Genomic DNA, 18,707 nt, shown 5'->3' on the forward strand with positions numbered 1-18,707 from the left:
TACAGAGAATGAGATTTGGGGTGGCATCACAAACTCAATGGACATGAGTTTGAGCAAGACCCAGGAGTTAGTAAAAGACAGGGAATTGGTAAAGACAGGGACTGGAAGGTGCAGTCCATGGGGTTGCAAATAGTTGGACACGACTGGGCAACTAAACAGACTGAAGAGTGAAGGAGGTGCTTCCCTCGTGGCACCGGCTGTAAAAAATATTCTGCCTGCAATACAATAGACCCAGGTTAGATGCCTGGGTCAAGAAAATCCCCTGGAGAAGAGTATGGTTGCCTCCTCCATTATTCTTGCTTGGAGAATTCCATGGACAGAGGATCCTGGTGAGCTACAGTCCATGAGATCACAAATAGACACAACTAAGCAACTAACACACACACATACATACACACACACAAGAATGAAGCTGAAGTTTTATCTTTGTTTCCATCAGTTTTGTCATGAAGTAAGAAAATGTATTTACTAAGGAGGCACATTCTCAAAACGTTGTTAAGCTAAATATAACAGAAAAGCCTTCATGATAAGAAAAGCAAAGAAGCTTGATTAATAGTAATTAATTTGATTAAGAGCCAAAAATTTCTCGCATTGTAATTTGTTTGAAAGTGAAGTGAAAGTGAGAGTCACTCAGTTATGTAAGACTCTTTGCGATCCCACAGATTATACAGTCAATAGAATTCTTCAGGCCAGAATACTGGAGTGGGTAGCCTTTCCGATTTGTTTATGGTCATTTATTTAACATTATTTCTTTGAGGACCACAAAATACTTAACAAGACAGAAGAAAAGCAAAATTCTCCTTTTAATCATGTCAAATTCTTGGGCTAAATTCAATTATTTTTAAATTCTCAAAATAAAGGAAACAGGGAGGCAATCAGCATTTATTTAAATGGGTATTAAAGTTTCATCTGCTAATTATATCGTAACATTTTTATGAATCTGAGAGCATTCATAGAAATGATATGAAAGCTGAACAGGTAAAATTATTTTTATCACACATGGATATGCAAATTATATTATATGTTAATATTATCTGTGTATTATATGTATGGGCTTCCCTGGTGGCTCAGTGGTAAAGAATCTCTCTGCCAGTGCAAGAGATGTGAGTCAGATCGCCGAATCAGGAAGATCCCCTGGAAAAGGAAACGGCAACTCACTCCAATATTCTTGCCTGAGAAATTTCATGGACAGAGAAGCCTAGGGGACTAGTCTGATTCATGTATAGACACATTTAGCTAGACAAAACATTTTATAAAACAAAGAACATAAATATCAGGATCAGATTGTCTGAGTCCAGAAATTAGCAGTTTTGTAAGCTTGGGTAGATTTAACCACTCATTTTGTGAGTTCTTTAACATGCACAGTAGAAACTTCCTGTGGGAACAAAGATGAATTCATCCTGACAGAGTGTATAGAAATGCTATTTGAACACTATTGTTCAAAACTGAGATGACCTAAAAGCAAAGTAAAATACAGATAATATTATGATATATTACTTGGGGCATTTATATGTCTTCCTTCTTTTACTTCCTTGTTTTTGTTATTATCTCTGTCCTGCTTTTATAAGTTCCTTGACATACTTAGGGAATGACCCATATAGAATTATAATTGTTGAATATTTATAGAGATGTCAATATTTATAATTGTATTTGAGGTACAAAAGTTCCTCTTTTAGATCTGTCTTAAAATTGTGACCAGTAATGATACATCTTATGCAGTATTAAATATTAAAATGGACATTATACATTAATGATAAAGACCAAGTGACTTCCTTGATTGCTAAGTTAATGGAAACTAGAGAAATGACTTAATTTTCTTGCTTTGTAATAAACATATGATTTGTACTCCTGCATGCCACAAAGATGCAGTATACAGAAGAGATAGAAAATATAGTTATGAAGTCTATTCTGAATTTGGTCCTAATTAACATTACTTTAAGAAAATATAAGATGGTGAACTCTTGTCTCAATTTTTTAAAGTATAAATATGTATTGACCTTACAAAATACTTTGTCAATAGAGGTTATATAGAGTGTTGTTACAGATATTTGAAAACTGAGTCCATGATCTTTCTACTCAGTTGTCAAATTTAGATACTTTAAAAATGCCATCAAATTCAAAAATCATAAAATGGAATCATCCCAACTTTTTAGTCAACAGAATGAAATTCTTTTTTCTATTTTGTGGTACTACATATAGCATCTTTTAGACATTTCCCTATTGTCTCATAAATTATTTCTGATACAATCTAGAGTTTAGATGTCCTTTGAAAACCAAAGAAAGGATTTCTTTTTTGAAATAGTATTTAAAATATTTACAGTCTAAAATTTAAGATTTGTAAAGTGATTTCAGGTATAGTAATTCAGGTGAAATTTACATGGACTCTAATTTTTTGACCTTTGTAATTTCAGTATTTTAAATGATTACAACCTATTTGCTATATAGATATAGATATATGTATGGAGACAATGAGTTAGGTGTTTTATCATATTCTAAAATTTAAAGTACCAATAATAGTTCCACTGAGCTGATTTTCTATAATCTGTAGAGATAATTTGGATCAATCACCTATAGTAAAGTGACACCTAGCTTGGTCATTTTAAAGGCAACTCACTGTGGTTAGGCCATTTATACAGCAAATCAATGCTAGAAGGATAAAACGCTCAACAGTGCCAACTAGAGGCCTGTACATTAGCATGCCTTCCATTACATACATATTTTTCAATAGAATATAAGTTCCAGGTGATCTGGGAACATTTCTTTCTTTTCTTTTCTTTTTTTTTTAACAAAAGTTTTCTCAACAGATAGCAAGACCTGAAACATAATAAATGATAAATCTTTTTGGTCTAATGAATATCAGAGATGTTTTATTTGGTATTTTAGATTTGAGAATTCAGCCTAAACAGAGTCAGAAAAAAAAGTGTTCTTTCTTCTTTAATAAAAATCATAGAGGATGTAAGGTTCCAGAAGCTTTAATTGGAGAAGTGCCCATGATTTTTTAAACCAAAGCAGTGATGCAGAAGGATGTTCATTACAACAGAAATACGTTATACAGAAGTCTGATAAAAAAGCCATTTAGAAAATTTGTCATAAAAATGTGAGAAATGGGTTAGATATAAGCATATATTACAGAATTTTATCTTTCATCCTTTGATTTTGTTTTGTTAATTTTCACTTAGCTAGATTTAGCATCACAGGGTGATTGTGGCATACTGACATTCAAATGTTTCAACAAGTTTTCATTCACTTGGCAAATATTTGTCAAATATTTAACCATGCCAGACACTACTTTAGGTTACTCTTTGTGTAAGCCTCTCCTAAATATACCATTGCATGTTAGCCTTAAACAAACACACAAAAAAAATTGACCAAAAGTATTGTGAGACAATTTATTAATAAATTACTATATGTTCATAAATGTTTATTTTTCACCCCAGAATATGTTTGGATTTTGATTAGGCATGGCTTGAAAATCGTTTCACTTATGTAAAATATTTGTTCTTTGAGACTTTTTTGGTCAAGGATTTACATATATTTATTATTAATATTTTAAGTTTAATGTCACCATGTTTATTTATTTGGGATTCCCTGGTGGCTCAGATGGTAAAGCGTTTGCCTGTAATGCAGGAGACGCGGGTTCAATCCCTGGGTTGGGAAGATCCCCTGGAGAAGGAAATGGCAACCCACTCCAGTACTCTTGGCTAGAAAATTCCATGCAAGAGCCAGGTGGGCTGCAGTCCGCGGTGTCACAAAGAGTTGGACGCGACTGAGAGACTTCACTTCACTTGTTTATTTATTAGTGTTAGGGCTGCATTCTATTATATGTTTATGACTCCTAAAGTTATTGATTTAGATTATATAGTTAATTTTGAATTATATCTTCTTTCTAATGTATCTCAAATTATTTGAACTAAAGAGTGAAATGATAGCTGGGGATGTCCTGTGTTCATTTTTGAAAGTGCCAATTTTTCAAAATGAAAAAGTTTTATAATAGGTTTTTGGAGTTTATTGATAAGCATATATGGTGTAATGATGAAACTATGTGTGGGTGTGTGTGTGAGAGTTGCTCAGTGTGTCCAACTCTGTGTGACCCCATGGACCGTAGCCCAGCCAGGTTCCTCTGTCCATGGAATTCTCCAAGCAAGAATACTGGAGTGGGTTGCCATTCCCTTCTCTGGGGTTATTCCCCACCAAAAGGCCAAACCTGGGTTTCTGAATGATGCATTAGCTTTATTTATAGGAAATAAAGTTAAAAAAAATAGAAATGCATGCATATTTGGTTCAAAACCACGTATCAAATTCTTATTTCATTTAGTTAACCTGAAGGAAAAATCTGTATTGTAAAAAAACAAAACAAAACAACTTTTAGTAGGAAAAGCACTCTACTCTTAGACCTTATTTAGATCAAGTAGTATTTATTATTTAAAATATGAGTATGTTTATCTTTCTCTTCACATTTGAAATTCAGGCATAATGTTTCAAATTACAGGGAAAAGATCAGATTGTTCTGTTATTAGACACATACATTGTGGTTTGGATATTTAATTTAATTACAAAATTTCCCTTTAATTTTTACCAACAAAAGTACTTGTAAAACCTGAATGTAATTTAATGAAATATAAATACAAATTTTATTTTATTTAACAAAATACTGTAGAATCACTTTTAGACTTTTTTTCAGTGAGTTTTAGCTGTGCAAAATGAGTGAACACTGGTTACTTCTCTGCATGATCCAGTACAAGCATAGAAACAGAACAGGAAAATACTGCTACTTAGGGATCAGGGGCTAGAAAGAATATTGTAGAATGTCCCTTCTTACACATTCTGTGTCATAATGGTTCATCTGAGTGTAATGAGCATTAAAGGATTATAGGATTGGCATACATTTTAAGTAAATGGCTTGGTTAGTCATGCTTCAGTTTCTTTTAGACCAGATTTCAGTCAGCTTCTTGGTAATGCTAATTTACATATTTGACACAATTTGTATATTGGTTCCCTACTCTAACTAGCAGAAACATTGTCATTTTATGTCTGAAGAAACTTAACTAAGTAAAGGGAGAGATTAATTCTTAGTATCTCATGCAAATACAGAATCAAATGTATATCTATATGAAAGATTTATGTTTCCTTTCTTATTATGTAAAAAGTAGACCTTAGGCAATATTTTAATCTTAGGTGACATGCTTTTATTTTGAAAATACCAAAACATAATATTCATATTTTGAGTATTCAAAAAGTCATTACTTTGAATCTGTGCATTCTAATCATGAAGTGCAGATGATTTCTAAAGCAGATAGCATTTGGTTTATTCAAAAAATATTTTAGCATGTCTTACGCAGTCAATTAATCTGTCAGACTGGTAACATAAATCTTTCATACTCCTCTTCCTGTGCATGTAAACTTTTATTAAATTCAGTTTGAAATTACTTACTTCTACTTATTATTTCCTTTTCATGTTTGTGGCACTGTCTTTTACTTTTTGTTCTTTGTTGCCATAAAATATTTGTATCATCTAAAAAGATTGGTTCTCCACAATAGTTACCCAGGGTTTCATCACATGGAAAATATCTTGCTTACTCCTAAAATCTATAGCCAGATTTCCATATGTCAGGTTTATCCTTTGACATTTGAAATATAAAACTAAATAAACATGGATATTAATTATGTGTGGATATTGCATTAAACACATTTTTAAAAGGATTTAGATTTTAAAAATGTTTCTTTTAATATTAAACAAACATGAATTTGGATTTTATTTCCTTTTTTTAACTGTCCTAATGGAAATATAAGACTTCCAATACATTTACGGCTTCCCAGGCGTCTCAGTGATAAAGATTTCTCCTGCCAATGCAGGAGATACAAGTTTGATCCCTGAGTCAGGAAGATCCTCTGAAGAAGGAAATGGCAACTCACTCTAGTATTCCTGCTAGAATAATCCCTTGGACAGAGGAACCTGGAGGGCTACAGTCCATGGGGTCACAAACAGTTGGACACAACTGAATGACTGAGCACAACATAATACATTTACTTTCCATTTTTTCAATATAATGTCACAAATAGTTAAAAAATAAAACTACCCTGAGATTATTTATTCATTTGTTTCTGTCCTTTAATAACATGACCAACACAGTTAATCAAAGACATAGATTCTACCCCCAAGCAATATAGTTAATATATACAACATTTGTTAAGGCTTTTTTCTTCAAATAGACCACAGTAGATTCTGACATCCAGACCTCTTCTTCTTCTCCTTTTTTTTTTTAATTTTACTTTATAACACTGTATTGGTTTTGCCATACATCATCATGAATCCGCCATGGGTGTACATGAGTTCCCAATCCTGAACCCCCTTCCCACCACCCTTCCCATACCATCTCTCTGGGTCATCCCAGTGCACCAGCCCCAAGCATTTTTTTTCAGAAATGACGATTATTTCAAGGTTAACTCCTTTCTGCAAACATTAATATTCAACATATGAATAGCCAGTTACTTCCAAGAATGAAAGTTTCTGCCAAAGCTTGTGTTCTGTACTATCATCACAGAAGTCTCAGTAAAATATATATTAGAGAGAAATAAATAGAAAATAAACAAAAAGTTTCCAATTATTTAAAAAATATCAACTTGATACTATGATTAAACTGATATTAATTCACAGTGATTACAAGAAATCACAACTTCCTAAGTGCTGACATAGCATATGAGAAGATGAAAACATATTCATAAAGAGAATCATCAAGTCGGATGGCACTTTGAATACCATATTTTTCTTTCATTTTTGCCTTAAATATATGATCTGGAGAAAGTAATGACAAACCACTCCAGTATTCCTGTCTAAAGAATCCCGTGGACAGAAGAGTCTGGTGGGCTACAGTCCGTGGGAGTCGCAAAATATGTGATATGTACATATTGAGATACATTATAAAGTAACCAGTTTATTTCACATTTTCTAAGTAGTACATCTAGATACATCTCTTTAAATTGATGCACTGGGAAAAATAATACCATCAATTAATAATGTTCACTGTCTTTCTCATTTTGCAGAGAATTTTAAAGTGAAATTAATAGAACATTGCTTTAGACAACTATACAATATTTATTAATAGTGAAAGGTAGAATTTTATAGAAATTAGTTCATATTTCTTACGGATTTTTAAAAAACATGCTTCTGTGTATGAAAATTGTACCAACTTCTGCCCAAAATAGAATTAAAGCAGATATTTTTGAAATAGTTACTTTATTAACTATGCCCTTTTCTGGTTTTCTATTTCATATATTAAATATATATATATGCATATGTAATAAGAAATATCCATAATATATTTATAATATAAATATAGATGTTCATATAGTTTAAAAATTTCTCCATGAAATATTTTTGTCTTTAACCTGTACCTTAAATGATATGCAGAGCCTAATATTTTTAGCAATGCATATATGTATATATGCCATGACAAAGTACTCTGTAGAATTCACAAAATTGATTTCCACTAATGAAATATTAACTTCAAGTGTTTTAGCAACCCTGATATCTTGTCCATTTATGCTATATAGAGATTTTAATTACCTACTATTTTCTTCCTACTACAGCAAATTTTTAATTACTTTGTTATCGAACAAATAAGTTGGTGAAAATATGAAAAAAAAGTTTCAAAAGTTTTTTAATCGAAAAAGTAACTTCTTTATAAAGAAACATTTTATTATATTATAATACATGTCTCTAGATGTAATTAAGGTTTATCTCTTATTTTTCTGTGTGCAACTCATATAGGTTGTTGACAGGCCACATAAAGCTTCTAAAATTGGATAAACTGATTAAAAGCAAATCATATTAAATTTTACAAAAAAAAGATTAAAAAATTAAATCCTCTAGTAGTGTACAAATTTTATACTATTATAACTTGGATGCATATATTTTGTATGCATTAAATCAAGCAAAGGGACATGCTTTAAAAATTAATTTCTCTATGGACCCCAAACCCAGATACACCATCAAGTCTTATTTTAAAATGGTCTTAATTTAGAATTCTTTCACTCAAGAACAGATTGAGTGTTGCTGCTGCTGCTGCTGCTAAGTCACTTCAGTCGTGCCCGACTCTGTGCAAACACAGAGACAGCAGCCCACCAGGCTCCGTCGTCCCTGGGATTCTCCAGGCAAGAACACTGGAGTGGGTTGCCATTTCCTTCTCCAATGCATGAAAGTGAAAAGTGAAAGTGAAGTCACTCAGTCGTGTCTGACTCTTAGCGACCCCATTGACCACAGCCTATCAGGCTCCTCCGTCCATGGGATTTTCCAGATAAGTGTACTGGAATGGGGTGCCATTGCGTTCTCTGGATTGAGTGTTAAAAGGTGTGAAATGTTTGAGAGCTGCAATTGTCTCAAACATTTTGGAGAGCTTAGAGACACATTTCAGAGATATTTATTTTTTTGCATTTTCTTTGCTGGATGAAAAAATAATGTATCCAGCCCCCAGGCTTTTGTTTTTGGAATTTCTCAAGATCATTTACATTTGCATTATTTTCAAGACTGCTTCATACATTTCTCAAAGTAATGTAACTAGGGGCTTGATAGGACCTTTCAATGAACTATGAAATCATTTATATTTCCACTTTTTATCTCTTGAAAAGTTCAGAGTTCTTCATGTTTCAGTTTTCTTGAGAGTTTTGTCTGTTTATGTTTTTGAGGTTGGGAGTAGATTGTACAATTTTTTTTTTTAAATTTACAATGAATTTTTTTCTATGCCCAAAAGATACATGGGTAGAAATTTTAATATACAGAGATGAGAAATGCATATTGGAAACAGTGCTTTTGTTGTAAGTAAGATACACATTATACTAATTACCCTGAAGCTTTTGTATCTGTAGCCTTAATGTTTCACATGATATGAACAGAAAATGTGACTTGAGGTTCTATTTTGTGGTTCAGAATTTATGCAATCTACAAAAGTACAATAATGCTGTAGCTTATTATTAGTTTTGCAATCAAGAGGAGATGCACTGAGGTGATTTGAATTATACATCAAGAATTGGAATTTTTTGGCACATCTTGTAGAATGCTTTAAAATTAACATTATTCAAATAAAACTAGATATTGGCCCATTAATGTGGCATTAAAATCTTTAAGTACATTATATATACTGATTCTACTATATTCCATGAACATGTGGCTTGGCATAAGAAAATATATGAGGAACCTGTTCTCAAAAGTTAGTCCATAATAACTTCAGTTCAGTTCAGATCAGTCGCTCAGTCGTGTCCGACTCTTTGCGACCCCATGAATCACAGCAGGCCAGGCCTCCCTGTCCATCACCATCTCCCGGAGTTCACTCAGACTCACGTCCATCGAGTCCGTGATGCCATCCAGCCATCTCATCCTCTGTTGTCCCCTTCTCCTCCTGTCCCCAATCCCTCCCAGCATCAGAGTCTTTTCCAATGAGTAAACTATTCGCATGAGGTGGCCAAAGTACTGGAGTTTCAGCTTTGGCATCATTCCTTCCAAAGAAATCCCAGGGCTGATGTCCTTCAGAATGGACTGGTTGGATCTCCTTGCAGTCCAAGGGACTCTCAAGAGTCTTCTCCAACAACACAGTTCAAAAGCATCAATTCTTCGGCATTCAGCCTTCTTCACAGTCCAACTCTCACATCCATACAGGACCACTGGGAAAACCATAGCCTTGACTAGACGGACCTTAGTCGGCAAAGTAATGTCTCCGCTTTATTTTTTTAATATAAATTTATTTATTTTAATTGGAGGTTAATTACTTTACAATATTGTATTGGTTTTGCCATACCAATAATTGGCCACAGGTATACACGTTTCAATATGTTATCTAGGTTGGTCATAAGTTTCCTTCCAAGGAGTAAGCGTCTTTTAATTTCATGGCTGCAATCACCATCTACAGTGATTTTGGAGTCCCCCAAAATAAAGTCTGACACTGTTTCCACTGTTTGCCCATCTATTTCCCATGAACTGATGGGACCAGATGCCATGATCTTTGTTTTCTGAATGTTGAGCTTTAAGCCAACTTTTTCACTCTCCTCTTTCACTTTCATCAAGAGGCTCTGTAGTTCTTCTTCACTTTCTGCCATAAGGGTGGTGTCATCTGCATATTTGAGGTTATTGATATTTCTCCTGGCAATCTTGATTCCAGATTCTGCTTCTTCCAGTCCAGCGTTTCTCATGATGTACTCTGCATAAAAGTTAAATAAACAGGGTGACAATATACAGCCTTGACATACTCCTTTTCCTATTTGGAACCAGTCTGTTGTTCCATGTCCAGTTCTAACTGTTGCTTCCTGACCTGCATATGGGTTTCTCAAGGAGCAGGTCAGGTGGTGTGGTATTCCCATCTCTTTCAGAAACACTGTGATGTACTGAGACATAGTGATGTATCAATATTTGATACTTATTGAAAACAGTATACTCCAGTTGACTATAGTAGCAAAGATATCTGATTACCTCCAAATGAATGTCTTTAAACAAGTTTTCAAACCTTATTTACATCCAAAATGATGAACTTTTAAGATTTCAATAAAGTAGCTTTATTTTGTCACTTTAAAAAAATTATACATGATAAAACAACTGTAAGTACTACTCCTTTGTTGAAGTAAATAAAAGTTATAGATTGGTGCTTGATACTTGATCAACAAACATTAAACCAACACCATCAATTTTGTAGTGAGCTCTGTTGACATTTAAGCTATTCAGGCAGTATTTATTTATCAATAATTTTTTTCAAATTTAGCTAGACGTGTCTAGTGCATATTGGGTATTTAAGCATTTATGTTTATATTTTGAAGGAACTAATAGAATATGATTGTATAAAGAACATGTTTTAGTATTGTTTTCATGATACGTTTTTGTAATTTTTATGCGACAAGTAGGAGCTACAATTTTTACTATATACTGCATGTTTCCTTAATTTAAACCTTGTAGTACAAGAATCCTAGCAATTCATATTTTTATTAATTATTTATGTTACTTTACTAATTATGATATTTGTTCTAGTAATAATTTAAAAAATATATTTAAAACTTAATTATATTTCAAAGTAAGCACATATAGAACCTTAAATTTTTATGTGATTGTTGCATTTGTGTAAGTAAAAATAATGATACCTAAAATGTATTCAGACTAATTAATGCATTTATTAATACATTGATTCACTTATTATTAAATACATTGCAGAATATTTTATAATCTAAAATAATTTTCTTGATGAAAGCAAAGTTAGCTTGTTAGATACATTCACTTTATTTATTAGTAAAATTTAAGTGACATACAAATAATAGAAACATTCATAATATAACTTTGGTTGAATTAACAAAAATATTTGTTCCAGTCATAGTGATTCATATTGTCTAGTGTCTCAAATTAGATGGCTGGATGGCATCACGGACTTGATGGACGTGAGTCTGAATGAACTCCGGGAGATGGTGATGGACAGGGAGGCCTGGCGTGCTGCGATTCATGGGGTCGCAAAGAGTTGGACACGACTGAGCGACTGAACTGAACTGATGCTTATATTTCGATTTTTCAAAAATCTCAATTAATGTGAATACTTCAAAAATATCAATGATAAACCTTTAAACATTTAGAAGCAATTGCACTTTAAAGATACATTTAGAGATGGACTTTATTCTGTGTAAGAATCTTCAGAATTATAATGTATGTATCTATTAATTTCTGTGTTAGCATCTGAGTACTTATATTGCTTTAGAGGGAGAAAATGTTTCCTTTTATGACTATGTTTTGTGTGATGAATTAAAGTCTCTCTTCAGAGTTGGTCCTGAAAATTTTATTCAGAATCTGCTTATTGTCCTGAATTTAAAGGAAAGTTGATCTATATTTGATTTTCCAGGTTTATAAATCAATTTTCACTTTTCAGTTCAGTTCAGTTCAGTTAAGTTGCTCAGTCGTGTCCGACTCTTTGGACCCCATGAATCGCAGCACACCAGGCCTCCCTGTCCATCACCAACTCCCGGAGTTCACTCAGACTCGCATCCATCGAGTCAGTGATGCCATCCAGCCATCTCATCTTCTGTCGTCCCCTTCTCCTCCTGCCCCCAATCCCTCCCAGCATCAGAGTCTTTTCCAATGAGTCAACTCTTCGCATGAGGTGGCCAAAGTACTGGAGCTTCAGCTTCAGCATCATTCCCTCCAAAGAACTCCCAGGACTGATCTCCTTCAGAATGGACTGGTTGGATCTCCTTGCAGTCCAAGGGACTCTCAAGAGTCTTCTCCAACACCACAGTTCAAAAGCATCAATTCTTCAGCACTCAGCCTTCTTCACAGTCCAGCTCTCACATCCATACAGGACCACTGGAAAAACCATAGCCTTGACTAGACGGACCTTAGTCGACAAAGTAATGTCTCTGCTTTTGAATATACTATTTAGGTTGGTCATAACTTTTCTTCCAAGGAGTAAGCGTCTTTTAATTTCATGGCTGCAGTCACCATCTGCAGTGATTTTGGAGCACACAAAAATAAAGTCTGACACTGTTTCCACTGTTTCCCCATCTATTTCCCATGAAGTGATGGGACCGGATGCCATGATCTTTGTTTTCTGAATGTTGAGCTTTAAGCCAACTTTTTTGCTCTCCTCTTTCACTTTCATCAAGAGGCTTTTTAGCTCCTCTTCACTTTCTGCCATAAGGGTGGTGTCATCTACATACCTGAGGTTATTGCTATTTCTCCCAGCAATCTTGATTCCAGCTTGTGCTTCTTCCAGTCCAGTGTTTCTCATGATGTACTCTGTATATAAGTTAAATAAGCAGGGTGACAATATACAGCCTTGACGTCCTCCTTTTCCTATTTGGAACCAGTCTGTTGTTCCATGTCTAGTTCTAACTGTTGCTTCCTGGCCGGCATACAGATTTCTCAAGAGGCAGGTTAGGTGGTTTGGTATTCCCATCTCTTTCAGAGTTTTCCACAGTTTATTGTGATCCACACAGCTTGGGAGCTAAATGTCTCCTGGCATAGGTTTTAAAAATGTGTTTGTTTTCTTTTTCATTGTTGTCATGTCACTTGTTTTGCTTCTTTTATTTGTACTTCCTTATCCTTAGAAATTCTAAGTCTAGACCCATCACATTAACTTTTTTCTGATCTTTTCAGTTACCAAATTGGAACAGATTTTAATAGCTAAGTTCTGGACCACATTTAAATTGCAGTCTTAAAAATGAAAACAAGCACATTATTACTTCTCTACTTAAGGCAGACTTTCTTTATCTCTCCAGTACATTTAAAACCTTACATTTAAATATTAAAGGGATTAAAAATATATATTACAGGAATTGATTATTAATTCAGATAATAAATGAAAATATTTTGTGTGTGAGAGAGAGAGAGGGAGAGAGAGAGACTTATGATTGAACTAGAACTATTATTTGAATGGTGCAGGGTTGGGGGATATTATTTTGAAGATCAATCCTACCTAAAGTGTTTTGTGAAAGCACTGCTATATTTTTTTTCTTTTCTGTTTCACTTTGTACTACCATTAAATTACATTGCTTACAAATAAAATAACTTTTGATGAAAAATAAATGTGCCATATATATGTCAATGACACTTAAAATGTTGTGCAATTCTCTCTAATCCCTATTATTACATAGAAACATTATTTTCACTTCTACTTTTCTGTCTCTGACATATTCCTTCTATTTCATATATCTTTTATTTTATAATATTCAAATTTTATTCAAAATTTAATTTTAAACAAGTTCAAAATGTTTAAATTTTTTGTTTTAGATTCATGTTATTGAATGCATTAGAAAATCATTTTTACTATTATCTTTAAAATTTTACAAAGAATAAATCAGATTTATTTGTTCAAATCAACACATATCAAAGAATTTATAAATATATAATTAGTTTGTTTAAAAATAGACTATGCTATTTGTTCTTGATCAAGCATGATCTCACAGTTGTTTTGAAGGAAGTCACTTAAAAATGCAATTAGAATTTATCTGGATAACAAGTGTTAATAAAATGATCTTGAATTCCACATTTCTAGTTGTGAGAAATAAATGAAATTTTAGTAGAGAAAATAGCTATATTATAGAAAATGTGTCTTAACCAAGAAAAATACTTCTGTCCGGTCATCTAATGGTAGTGTCTGTTGATTTTTTTTTTTTTCCCGTCATATTTTCCACATCAGATTTGGAGGAAAAGCAACCTGTGAAGTCAATGTTTTCCTTAAAAAGTCAATACTTTTCCTGTAGGAATTTCCATGAGAAAAAAATGAAATTTAAATAAAGGGCTATACTTTGTTATCATAGGCAAAGAAGCTAGAAAATCTACTGAGTTCTTGCAAAATGTTAAGTTCAACAATACATTGCCTCTAGGGGAAGAATCAGTCATTAATTCCTAAGAGGCCAGCATATAGCATAGGCTTGGTCAGATTTTAGAACATACTACAGGAGACAGATACTTTATGATTTAACAGTATTCCCCCTTATATATTTCAGTCATCACATTTTCTGCAAAATGAAGCTGAAAATATATTGCAATATATTACAATTTTATATTTAGTTAATATAATGTATTGGGAATAAAATAATATATTTATTTGTATATAACTTTGCTAAACTCTCTTTTTAGCTTTCATTCCTGGACTAAAGAAAGGTACAGTAAAAATCAAGACAAATCATAACCATGGTGCATGTTTCATTTTAAAACAAATTTGTTTTAAGAACTTCTGCCTTTTCATTTTTCATAAAACATTGCAATTTCAACTGTTTGCTTCAAACATATTTTTAGTATTTTTAAGTGAAACGATATCTAGGAAAGGTATTCAATCAGTTGTATGTCTTATATCACTGAATACTTTTTCCAAGTTGTGTATAATTAACCTTTAGATATTAATGTGACCCTATAGACATTTATTTGACTTAAAGTAGTTACTTTCAAATTACCTATGAATTTAATTATTCATTTTTCTCCTCTAACAATGTAAGCATATTCAGGATGTTGTCTGAGGATATATTAACAATATAATTCTGCTTTTCTATATTTTCATTTAAAAAGATCTGTAAACCATATATGCCGTATACATGCCTAACAAAATAATCCAAGATAAGAGTCTTTGTGAGCTTGTAAATAATATGCATTTTCTTTGCTAAATTAAACACACAAATTTATGCTACTTTAAGCTATGGTCAACAGAAAACAAATATCTTTAAATATGGAGTTTAAGCAATCAGTTAAAATATATATAATTTTATTATGCTGATGATTTTTTAAAAAATATAAATTTATTTATTTTAATTGGGGGTTAATTACTTTACAATACAATATTGATAAAATTTTTAAATGCTGAAAGGTATTTTGTATGTTCCAAATATATTTGCTTTGTCTGTGTATATGCACTCATTTCTTTATGTACTTCACAATTCAGGATGGGTATATTACATTGTTTCATTTTACTGTTTAAGATGATAATTCATTTCACTTCATGCACTTTTATTTTAAATTATAGTTTATAGTCCATTGATATTTTGACCAAGTGGAAATAGTACTCAGAGAATAAAATTTTTCTAAAATTCATCATAAAAATTCAAATTATAATGTAAAGAGCTTCCCCCTTATTCTTTAATTTTAACAAATATCATCAATATTAACAGCATGTGTTATTATTTTTTTGGTATTTTAAGTGTTTTTTTTATTCAATGTTACTTTGGCGTAGTTCTCATGAACTTATATTGGATTGCCAAAAAGTTCATTTAGGCTTTTCCATATGATATTACTGAAAAACTCAAATGAACATTTTGTCCAACCATATATAATTAGTTTTAATATCCATGATACATTTTTGACTATCATCTAGTTTGAATAATTTCATTCTAGATATTTTATTCCCCATGGAAGTCTTGAGTATTCAGCGTTTACATGTGTTATTTAAGTGAAAGTGGATGCATTGCATGTACTTTTCATTTTTTTTCTCATCTTGTCTCATTAGTTTCTAGATATCCTATGATATATACTTTTTAGCATCTACATCTATATAATAGTCGTGGAAATGCATTTGTGGTTCTGATGTAAAGTCAAGGTGTTTTGACCATAACTATACAGAGGCATAGCAGAAAGAGCATTTGAATGTGAGACAGTACATCTTGAGTTCTAATGATAGTTCTGTACCTGACTCGATGCATACACTTGGCCAAGTAATTTAAACTCAGAGTCTTCATTTTCCTCTTTCCCTCATTAAAAAAAAAATGTAGTAATCATAATTATCCTTAAGCCTTATGAAAAGTCATGCTGCTGAAACATGACAGCAAAAAACATAATAATAATAAATTTATAAAACAGTATTTGAGTGTGTACAGTTCTGTACATTGTCCCTAATAATTTAAAAAAAAATTCTATCTTAATACACCACTTCAATGTGTAAGTTGTATCATTTTATCAATTTTTTTCAGAGGTAGAAACTGGAACAAAGAAAGGTTAAATAATATGGAAATTCATTTGATATTTTTAAAAAGCACTCTACCTGTATAAAACACTACTATTACTTAGATGATTGAATCTTCATCAATACACTAATGAGTAATTATCATTACAATTAAACTCATATTTTAAATTGTGCACTAATTGACTGATATTTATTTGGTATATTCTTAATGCAAATTGGCTCCACCAACAATCTACACCGAAAAACTATAGTGCCTTTTGCACTTATGTTTTATGATAATTTTCATACCATATTTTGTATGTCCACTTTCCATCATCAGCTCATTTGAGTAAACTTGCTATTATTTCACTCACATAATGACATTTATTGGCATATGTAATTAAATGTTATAATAGCATATGAGAATATAGCCCTCTGTGACCCTAATTATAAATTTCTAAAACTAAGATTATTTCATTCAGTTAACTTTTCTATTGAAGGCTGACTGATTACCAGGGATAACACTGAGATATTTTTTTCTTAAATACAAAAATATATCAGCTTTTTACCTCATAGTAAATTAGATATATATATATATATATATATATATATATATATATATATATGCAGATTCTTAGTAGTAAGAGAATTACATTGATATCTGGTGTTCTTTGCTGCTGTTGCTGTTGCTAAGTCACTTCAGTCATGTCCGACTCTGTGCGACCCCAGAGACAGCAGCCCACCAGGCTCCCCCACCCCTGGGATTCTCCAGGCAAGAACACTAGAGTGGGTTGCCATTTCCTTCTCCAATTCATGAAAGTGAAAAGTGAAAGTGAAGTCGTGTCTGACTCCTAGTGACCCCATTGACTGCAGCCTACCAGGCTCCTCTGTCCATGGGGTTTTCCAGGCAAGAGTACTGGAGTGGGTTGCCATTGCCTTCTTCCTGGTGTTTGGACTGTAGCCTACTAGGCTTCTCCGTCCTTGGGATTCTCCAGGCAACAATACTGGAGTGGGTTACCATTTCCTTCTCCAAGGGATCTTCCCGACCCAGGGATTAAAGTCAGGTCTCCTGCATTGGAGGCAGACGCTTCAACCTCTGAGCCACCAGGGAAGCCCCTGGTGTTCTTTACTTGTCCCCAAAGAAGAAACTGCAAATATATACTAGTTAATCCATTGAGAGCAAATTCTTTTGTACCTACTTCTGAGAAAAGGCAACATTAATAAATATATAAATTAATACCTTTAATTGAATTAGAGACACGTGTACTTTCTGTCTTTAGGGACATGTCTTAAAGTAAGAGTGAGAGTTTCAGCTATATCAATTATGTTTTCTGTTTTCACTGAGGACTAGGGTTTGATTAATAGTGTGTCAACTGATTTGTCTCCCTGTAGTCATTTGTTCAGTTATCCAAGCTGATTGTTGGCATATTTTTTGGTGTTTTATTACATTACTTTTAACCTTCTGACCCTCAGATAACTCTCAGGGATCTGTTCCTGATCTGGGTTTCCATATTTATTGTTAGTACCCAAGGGTCAGCTGTAATTTAGGAGTTCATTACTTTAGACTTAGAATGTTGGATTTGATTCAGGAGAAACTATTTAGGGATGGGAGTGCATGTGGGAAACCTGGTTTGAGGTGGACACTTATAAGAGAGACTAAGAAAATGAATTGTCTCTTGGCCAAATGAATCACCTCACTTATATTTATCCAACTACTTAGTTAATAAGAGTCTGTGAACATAAAATATCATTCATCCTTATGCATGATAGTTATGGAGTTTTTCATCTGTCAATTATTAAGAACATTGATGTCTTTTCATAAGGTATCTTTTTTTCATGGCCAGGAGTTAATGAAAATGCACATATAAGTTTCCAAATGAAAAATTTATGCCACAGGTCATAATATTAAGCACCTCATGTTAATTTGGTATCTCCCTAAATTCTCAGATGAAAGGATAAATCAACATGCAGTTTCATTAGTTTTGTTTTAGATTACTAATAGTAGATTCTAGAATGTCATAGAGCAATATTCTTGAAAAAAATTAAGATTAAAGAAACACTTGCATATTTTACCATCTAAAATTGCCTTCTCTAGATCATGTATAACAAGCCAATTCCACCATTGTTGTTATTGTGGTTGTTTAGTTAAGTCATGTCTGACTCATTGCAATCCAATGGACTGAAGCACACCAGGCTCCTCTGTCCTCCACTATCCCCTGGAATTTATCAAATTCATGTCCATTGAGTTGGTGATCCCATCTAACCATCTCATTTTCTGCCAACCCCTTCTCCTTTTGACTTCCATCTTTCCCAGCATCAGGG

At 32.9% G+C, this 18,707-nt stretch overlaps 1 protein-coding gene across 5 annotated transcripts in view; it reads left to right on the plus strand.

Annotated features, from left to right (window-relative positions):
• Nucleotides 1–18,707, plus strand: part of PCDH11X (protocadherin 11 X-linked) — a 797,400-nt gene that overhangs the window by 622,683 nt on the left and 156,010 nt on the right. For 3 of the 5 annotated variants that reach the window (XM_068962684.1, XM_068962686.1, XM_068962688.1), the window contains one exon: nt 14,597–14,620. The exons of the other annotated variants lie outside the window; for them this stretch is intronic. In XM_068962684.1, coding sequence (XP_068818785.1) covers nt 14,597–14,620 — 24 coding nt within the window. The remainder of the gene's footprint in view (nt 1–14,596; nt 14,621–18,707) is intronic. 5 annotated transcript variants of the gene reach the window in all.

This window comes from Capricornis sumatraensis, chromosome X (assembly GCF_032405125.1).
Source record: "Capricornis sumatraensis isolate serow.1 chromosome X, serow.2, whole genome shotgun sequence".
Taxonomy (NCBI): domain Eukaryota; kingdom Metazoa; phylum Chordata; class Mammalia; order Artiodactyla; family Bovidae; genus Capricornis; species Capricornis sumatraensis.